At 34.7% G+C, this 8,349-nt stretch overlaps 1 protein-coding gene across 1 annotated transcript; it reads right to left on the bottom strand.

Moving 5' to 3' along the window:
• Positions 1-601: 601 nt before the first annotated feature.
• Positions 602-3,808, bottom strand: LOC117178872 (segmentation protein even-skipped). Its single transcript, XM_033370386.1, has 3 exons — positions 3,437-3,808; positions 2,011-2,210; positions 602-1,473 (listed from the first exon to the last, which is right to left on the bottom strand). Exons 1-3 carry the CDS (start codon positions 3,582-3,584, stop codon positions 751-753), a joined length of 1,071 nt encoding a protein of 356 aa, XP_033226277.1. The 5' UTR covers positions 3,585-3,808; the 3' UTR covers positions 602-750.
• Positions 3,809-8,349: the final 4,541 nt, after the last annotated feature.

Here is an 8,349-nt window from a genome sequence, read left to right as displayed (position 1 = left end):
TTGAAGCTTGAAGTTATATAATTGTTATTATATAACCGGCTTACTCTTACGCAAAATGTTTTGTTTTTAAAATTAATTAAAATGTATATGCCTTTTTAAGTTTTAACTGTGAAAAACAGAAAGAAGTGAACCCTGAAAGAGGATATTTAAAATGAATATGAAGTTTATTGCATTTAATCAAATATCTTATAACTACATATGTTGGGGAAAATAATTTTTAAAAAGGCAGAAATATGATGAATTCGATTTTTATTCTGTTATATATTTTTATCTATATAGACACACTATAAACACTTATAATATTTGACTTACTCTCAGCAACAGTAAATTAAATCACCGTACTATCGATCATTTAATTACAATAAATAATAAATTACTAATTTATCTGTACAGGTGTTTGAAATTTCTCTAAATTAGAAGCTGACATCTATACATCTATACCACACAACCTGGGATCATTGGCAGTAACTTAAATCTATGTCGTATTTACAAATCCCAGATTTTAATTAAAACATTTTCAACATATGTACACTCAGCCGGCGAACCTTCCAGAGAAAAATCCTAGTCGGAGCGAGTTTTTGTTAATCAACGATGGAGTGAGAACATAAAATATTGTAAAGACAATGTAGAACAATACTTTAAAATATAAACTTCTAGAATTTAGACTCTTCCAACCTGTTTCTCTGGCAAAAAACATAACAAAATACTGCGCAAAACATAAAGAATCTTTCTAAACTCTAATCAATAAACCTACGCTTTCTCGCTGATGTCGTTCTTGTATGGTTGGAATAGTTTGGGTGGGTCATTTTTCGTACTTTTCGACAAAGTAGGCGAGGACGTGAGGCCCATTCTGTAATCTTCAACAGACTTCGACTCGTAGGTGTGTATCGCCTGGATTTGGGTTGGAAGGCTCGAAAGTGCAACTGGTTTCAGAGGTGGTGATGCCTTGTCCCGAGAAGGAATGTGACACCCATTATGCTGATGAATCGACCCATTGCATTCGTAATCACTGGAGGTGTCAGAATGAGCCGGGCTCATTTCTGAGATCAAAGTTGGTCTGTAGGTTGGCGTGCTGCTGGTGGAAATTGGCGGGCTCATGTAAGGAGTGTTTCCCATGTTTGGCACGCCTAATCCAGCCAAATGGAGGGGCGGCAGATTATGGTGGGACTGCAGAATGTGTGGGTGATGAGAGTAGCCTGGAGACTGGAGGTGTGGCCTCTGCAGGGAACCTGCGTTCGAGGTCGGCGCAGATCCTGCATAGGGAGAGTACCGGGCACCATAGTACGCGGCTGCAAGCGGATAGCCAGGCGACAAAGGCGATGGTGGAAATCCTTGTGCATGATAAGGGGACGGCAAAGTTCCAGCAGCAGCTGCCAAAGTTGCCAAAGTTGCTGCAAAATTTGGATCCATGTAGGGCCAGGCCATCGCCATCCTCTGACGCTTGTCCTTCATGCGTCTGTTTTGGAACCACACCTGTAAAACAAGAAGGAAATTGTTTAAGAATATTGTTTCTATTTTCCATCAGATGGATAGTGTTTCCACAACTTTGGAAGAAATTAGGCAATTCTCATGTTAATATCGGGGACTGCTAATGGATCTAGAGAACTCTATAGCGGGATATGAAACTGCTAATCAAAACGCTTAGCACCTCGAAGGTTCTAACCAATTCGAAGGGAATCGAGATTCGGACGTAGAGCGTGGCTTCCAGGCTTACGCATGTTTGTTCTTAGTGATTGATATTTGCTTCTTTCAGAAAAGAGAAAAGAACGCCGCAACTCTCTTGAGGCTATAATCACTGATCAAACATGGCGGCTCGCGCAAGAAGTACTCTCGTATAGGGAAAAACGTCTAATTGCTTTCATTAAGTATGACGTAAGACTTGTTGGTTGTTTTTCTGTGATTTAAAGATTTATTCAAGTTTGACCTGAATCTCGTAATGTGGTCATCAAAGGCGTTAATAGAAAAGTTCTTGCAAAGAGTAAACATTTTTTTAATTTAGGAAATAATTACCTTGATGGTGGATTCGGGAAGTTGAAGCTGAGCAGCCAGTTCGCATCTTCTAGGTCTGCTTACATAATTTTCCCTGACGAATTCTTTTTCTAGACGATTCAGTTGTTCCCTGCTGAAGGCAGTTCTGTATCTCCGGATGTTGGGATCCATGGAGGAGAGAGGCTGTTGTTGCTGTTGTTTTTGCTCCTGACTTTGCATATCTGTAAAGAAAAAAATAGCTCGTTAGGCACATTTTGAAACGAGTTCGTTAGGAGTTGGTATAGAAAATATTCAGAGAAACAGTAGAAAGTTAAACTTCCGATAAGCGGGCGACGGCTACAAATTGTCCGGATGTGGGAAAATAGTGCGGTCGGTTTCTTTTGAGTCTGGACATACAAGATTGCGTGAATAGGAAGATGACCACGAAAAGCGAGTAGGTGGTCCACAGAACTGGACTCCCTATGGTGTCTCTCTCTAAATGTCCAAAGAAACCTTCAAGAAGAGTGTTCTCGCGTACTTTTACGACAATGTCGGTGTCTCTTTGTGGGTAACGCAATTTCTTTGATCTGCCGCGAAAATGTAAAGTTTTCCAAACGTTAATAAACAAGATTAGGCTCGTCAAACCATTAATTCAATTCTGATAAGAGGAAATGATGTTTTCAGTTTTGAAAGATTGCAGGAAATATTCTTGCAATAAAAATCGTAGAATTTCGGAGATTCGGGTTGTAAAATAATTACCGCAATAAACTTCAGGCCGAGAGGGGTGCAGACGTGAGAGTCCCTTTTCTTGGAAGGATTACAAAGAGGCTACAAATCTTTGTACTTGTATTTATGGAGGGTCGTCTTCTCGGGCATCGGGGTTATTCAAATTTCTAATGTACATTGGTTCGTACAACAGACAATCAATTGGATTATCTCTACAACCAATTACCGGCACGCAAAAGGTTCTTTCGCAAACCTGCCAATTCAGAGTTCAGACTAATCCCGGAGATTTTAGCATTCAGAGGATCAGGTATATAAATAGTGATTGTTTCCCAATAACCAAGGAAATAGGAATTCAATGAAACTTTTCGAGTGAGGGACAAAAGACAGTACCAGCAAAATCTCAGATATAATAGATGAAATTTCAGTTTACGTGAAGCATCACATATTGATTCATAAGTTTTTAGGTTGTTGAACTACATGGTATTTTAATGGAAAATCGCGAAAATAAAAACTATAGCAATTACTTCAAAAATCTCGAGAACGCACAGAAGATGCTAAGGACAATTTTTAACAGTGAATCAAAGAAATATGCGGAATTAGCATGAAGTTTATGAAGTTTGACGAAACAAAACCTAAACGCGGAAGCTAAAAAATTCTTGAGAAGCGAAGCAAAATACCAGTAATTCGTCGAACATGTAAATATTCAAGAAAAATTTGCAGAATTTGTGAGTATGAAGCTTACCTTTATCAGACTTGATGCACGGAGTTAGGGGTGGACTATGAGGTGGACTGTGGAGATGATACTGTGGAGGTACAATATCCACGACGATGGTCTCCTCTTCCCTTTGAATTCTTTGGTCCTCATAGGCCCTTTGATGATAACCTTGCATGATGAATGATTTCACTTTTCAAAAAACAGTTTTTTTTTGCGAAATATATTTATTCACCAAACTTGCACCACAATGCCTTCACTTCACGAATACACTTTTCCTTTTGAAAAAAACAACACTGCGCTGCGTCACGAGAGGGATTAGATAGATGTAGTATCTCAGGTGGAGGTAACTAAGGAACTGAACGATGTTACACGGAGGGTTGCGTTTCTACAATGCACCGTTGGGGCTGTGGGACAAGTAATTTATCCTCTGAAAGCAACTGGGGGAAGTGGGTAAGGTCCTGGCCAGCCGGACTAGAGTCTTCCAATTGGCTGTTCAACCCTCTGCTCAGAGATCATTGGTTAGAGCTTCGGGTCTCCCACGCCCAGACCCCACTTCTCTCCGTCACACACCTTCTCTCTCACTAGCTGACTCCCCCTCTGCCTTTTAGCAGAGGAGACTGCTCAGCTACTGCTATGGAACTTTGTGAGAGAATTATCTCTAATAATTCCGCCATATAAATTTGTTATGGTTCAGTTCCTGGGTAAATCTGCTCCTTTTTTCTGTCTCAATTCAGTAGTTGAGGGATGCATATTTTATACATACTTATATGAATATGTGTAGGTGATAATAATGATGATTTAACTTTTTAGGATTGGAACCGTAAATTTGGATTTAAAATTTTGTTTTTAGAAGTTGTACAACAGTTGAGGTGCTATGTTCACAACAACTGTTGACGAAACAGTTTATACTTTCTTTTAAATTGTTATGGTCAGAATCGAATAATCTATCATTTTTTGAGAATTTTTATAAAGATTTTAAAGGTTCAAAGATCATTTCATTTTTCGATTTGCTAGAGAAACATGCAAACATCAGAAATTATTTGCAATTGTTAAAGCTAAGAAGGCGGTTTATAGGAGCAGGGAAAATTAAACCAAAATTAATTTCAATGCATTTTGGAAGAAGCAGCAAATGTATACATTTCTTAGAAAAAATTAGTTTTTATCAAAATGATTTGTGTAATTATAGTTATTTGGTCCAATAACTCATTTAGATTTATGGGGTAATTCTCTAACAATCTGTTAATTGAATTTTATTTTTAATAATATGTTCAGGATTTTTTAAATTAACAAATATAATTAATATAGTCCATGCACTGCATACAGAAAGTTTGAGTACATTTCCTTTTCCTTTGAAAATTCATACTTATCTTCAAAGATGAAAATCTGTGCAGAAACTGAATCATTTGAAAGGCTCGAAAATTTCGCGTCGAATCAGTCCAAGTTGAAATTATTTTAATAAACGAGTCGAAAAATATATAATTTCGAAGTTAAAAGTTTTTTTCAGTAAAATGAAGATTTTGAAATCTTGAGTTTAACTTTTTGCAAAATCTAGTAAAATGTTCCTAAAAATTTGGAAGTCACAAAATCAAGAAAAAATCTTACTTTTTAAATCTAAATCAAAAGCACGATTAAATATTATATTTAATTGCCGAGTATTCGTACAAAATATTTACTCGTGCAATATTAATTTTTAGGAGCCAAGAGTCCGACACTCTTGTTTAACTTTTATTTTTTAAAAGGTGCAATTTCCGATTCAATCAGATATACAATCGAATATAAAAGATTGAGAAGTTGCACCTTGTAAAAAATGAAGCTAAATTACGAATCTCCGACTTTTGGCTCCCAAACATTTATATTTTATGAGTAAATATTTGTATGAATACGCAGCAATCACATAATATTTAATCGTGCTCTTGATTTAGATTTAAAGAGTACGATTTTTTCTTGATTTTATGACTTGCAAATTTTTAGGAACGTTCTTCTAGTTTTTTCAAAGAGTTGAACTCAATAAAAAAACTTTTAACTTTGAAACTAAATACTTTATGACCCTTTCATTAAAATAATTTCAACATAGGATGATGCGACGCGAAATTTTCTAATCTTACAAACGATTCTACTCACAAAGTCATAGATTCAGTTTTTACATAGGGTATTCGTCTTTGAAGTGAAGTGTGATTATTTACAATTATTATGTACAATTATTTCTCCTCCTTAAAGAATAAAAGAATGAAGAGTCGAAAAATTGAACATTTAAACTTGAAGAAATCAGTAACTTACTTGATTCTTGATGGAATTACTACATAAGTATATACGCTGAATAGTGAAATTTGTATTAGTAATATTTTGGAAAAGTCTTTAAAATGAGCCAGTTTAAATATTTTTTATTAAATCATGGATTAATTAAAATTGAAAGCTTATAAAAGAGCTTTTTCGAAATTTACACGAAAGAGGAATTGATATTGAATCAAAAAAATATCGTTGCATATACGAATGATTGTATCTTGCTTATTCTCTTATCGATGTTCTCTTGAAGCAATCCTTTCTGTGTACGTTTTTGTTGGTCTAATAAAGAATTTGGATTGAAAAAATGTTTAAAAAGGAACAGTTGAAAATATGACAATGATTAATATTGCGCAACTGAAGCTAAAAGTCTCTAAAATTCTTTAAAATAATTATCGATTTTAAAAATAATGCTAAAAATTGTCTAGATAAATTTACGTAGAATGTAGAAGAAGTATCTATATTTAGAAAATTAGAAATCTGGATTATTTAAGGGTTAAATTTTTGATAAAAAAAGATCAAGATACCCATAAAACGTATAATAATCATAACAAAGTTTAAGAAACCAGAAGATAACTTTAGGAAAATTTTATTATGGCCTTATTATTATGCTTATCAATTTTTGCTATTTATTTTTTCTGTGCAGGCTTTTTCTGAATTTTTAAGATTGCTTTAATCTAACTTCAAGCTTGATATGGAACTTTATATTTAAAATAAACTCAGGAGCTTAAGGAAATGTTGGTTTTTTAGCTATTATTGTAATATCTCCTATAAATGCTTTTTTTGCAGAGTTTTAATTGATTTAAAATTATTTTTAATTTATCTTCGACGGGCACTGGCTAAATATATTTTATACCTAATATTAAAAAATATATATTAAGATGTAAAATAAGGTGCGTTCCTTTTATACAATAAAAATGATTCGGAATAAAGATGTCCCTCGCACATGGAGCGAATCCTCTTCTTCGTTTTCCCAATTCGTTTCGCAAATTTGTTCAAGATGCCCAAAACATGTTGAAAACACATTTACGATGCCTTTTCGGTCCAAAGCGGACTCTCTGATGCAAAATATAAGTAGCCGTACAAAACCGAAGCTCCGACAAAGTCAAAACCATAAAGCCCATAAAAAGTAAGGAAGTTACCTTCGGTTCCTCTCAATTTCCGAACGCGAGCTTCACTGCAGCTCTTATATACATATAGTAAGCCACTATCGTAAAAGCAGGAAAGTTTTGCTCCATTTTTAACGTTTTTATGATCTGAAAACAATGACAATGGTAACAAAAATTTGGGTCTCTTCCAAAAAGTCGACCTCTGAATTACCATCTTTTGCTTGAGCGGAACGTTTTTACAACTTTTTTCTCGAAGTATCTCAGAGGTCGATAGTTGACTTCAAATTAGGTACAGGTATACTTTCATTGTGAGGGAAATTTAGATTAGCAACAATTATAGATGCCGAGCGGTAACGCCCTGAGTAGAGCTTGTGATGTATATTATACTCATAAATCAATGTCAGAATTTCAAGAAAGTCAGATAATTCACTCGATTTTCATAGAACTGAGATAATATACTATAGTGAACAATTGGTGTTCAAAGTTAATTTTGATTTGAGTCATCTATTCATTCAAAGAAATACGAAAATTCCCTAACTCATAAAACTAATTTAATTCAGTCATTTATTGGGATAATGTGTTTGTTTCGGCCAACCTAACGATTTGGTTGTCATAGAAGCGACATCCTATGGTTTCACCAACAATATATTTCTTCAACTCAAATCTTTTGTTGATCAAATAAAAATGGCGATGATCTAACTCAAAATCTAGGTTTTGATTCAATTGAAAAAATTCGTGTAGGTTCACTTGAAACTTTTGATTGAAAGAAGCAACATTTTGTGCCAGTTACTTTTTTAAAAGCTGGCGTGAAAGAACTAATTTTGACTGTTTGGTTGAAAAAATTTATTGGGACAAGTAACACAATTTTTTTGTACATATAACAACCTGTTTTTTGCAACGGATATAAAAAGTTTCGGTTTTTGGTCAATGTAGACTAAAGAATACACATCCTAATCTAATAATAAAGCCTACAATCGTAATTTTACAGTATACACTTTAAAAAATCCACGAGCTGTTTTTTCGGCATTGAAATTTTTACAGCACCCATCCAAAAGTCAATTGCCATAATTTTTTTTCTGTATCGACTGCAAAAGTCAAGATTGTAAAAAAAAATGGTACCTGAGTCTAAAATGGAAACATGCGCTCTCATTTTTAGTTGGGAGAGCCAAACCAAACTGGAGCAACGGTACAAGATACCATAATTCATTTTTCACGACTGAACTTATTGGTTTTTATTGGGGTGGTCAACAATTTTTCAAAACGGGATCGATCTTTTTCTTTATTTTTCGTATTTTCGAAAAACCGTTTTGCCTGCGACCTACGGTAACTAAAACTTGTGCCTCACGTTTTTGTCATAATGTTTTTGTGAAATATATACAACCCATAGTTAAATCTAGAGCATTTTTTCCTTTATCGCAGTCGCAAAATACAGAATTATGGGGCATATTTAATATAGAGCAACAGCCTGGCTTCGAGAAGATATATGACGTGGCTTAAAGTTGCGTCAAAGAAAAAGAAAGCTGTCAAAAAATTCAAAATATTTGCTCTATT

Source organism: Belonocnema kinseyi, chromosome 8 (genome assembly GCF_010883055.1).
Source record: "Belonocnema kinseyi isolate 2016_QV_RU_SX_M_011 chromosome 8, B_treatae_v1, whole genome shotgun sequence".
NCBI classification, from domain to species: Eukaryota; Metazoa; Arthropoda; class Insecta; order Hymenoptera; family Cynipidae; genus Belonocnema; species Belonocnema kinseyi.
This window is presented reverse-complemented; position numbering and strand designations above follow the sequence as displayed.

Coding starts and splice junctions, on each gene's coding strand:
- LOC117178872 (XM_033370386.1), bottom strand. CDS start 3,584: ATGCAAGGTTATCATCAAAGGGCCTATGAGGACCAAAGAATTCAAAGG. Junction 2,211..3,436: donor GTGCATCAAGTCTGATAAAG/GTAAGCTTCATA, acceptor TTTTCTTTACAG/ATATGCAAAGTCAGGAGCAA. Junction 1,474..2,010: donor TTCCCGAATCCACCATCAAG/GTAATTATTTCC, acceptor CTTGTTTTACAG/GTGTGGTTCCAAAACAGACG.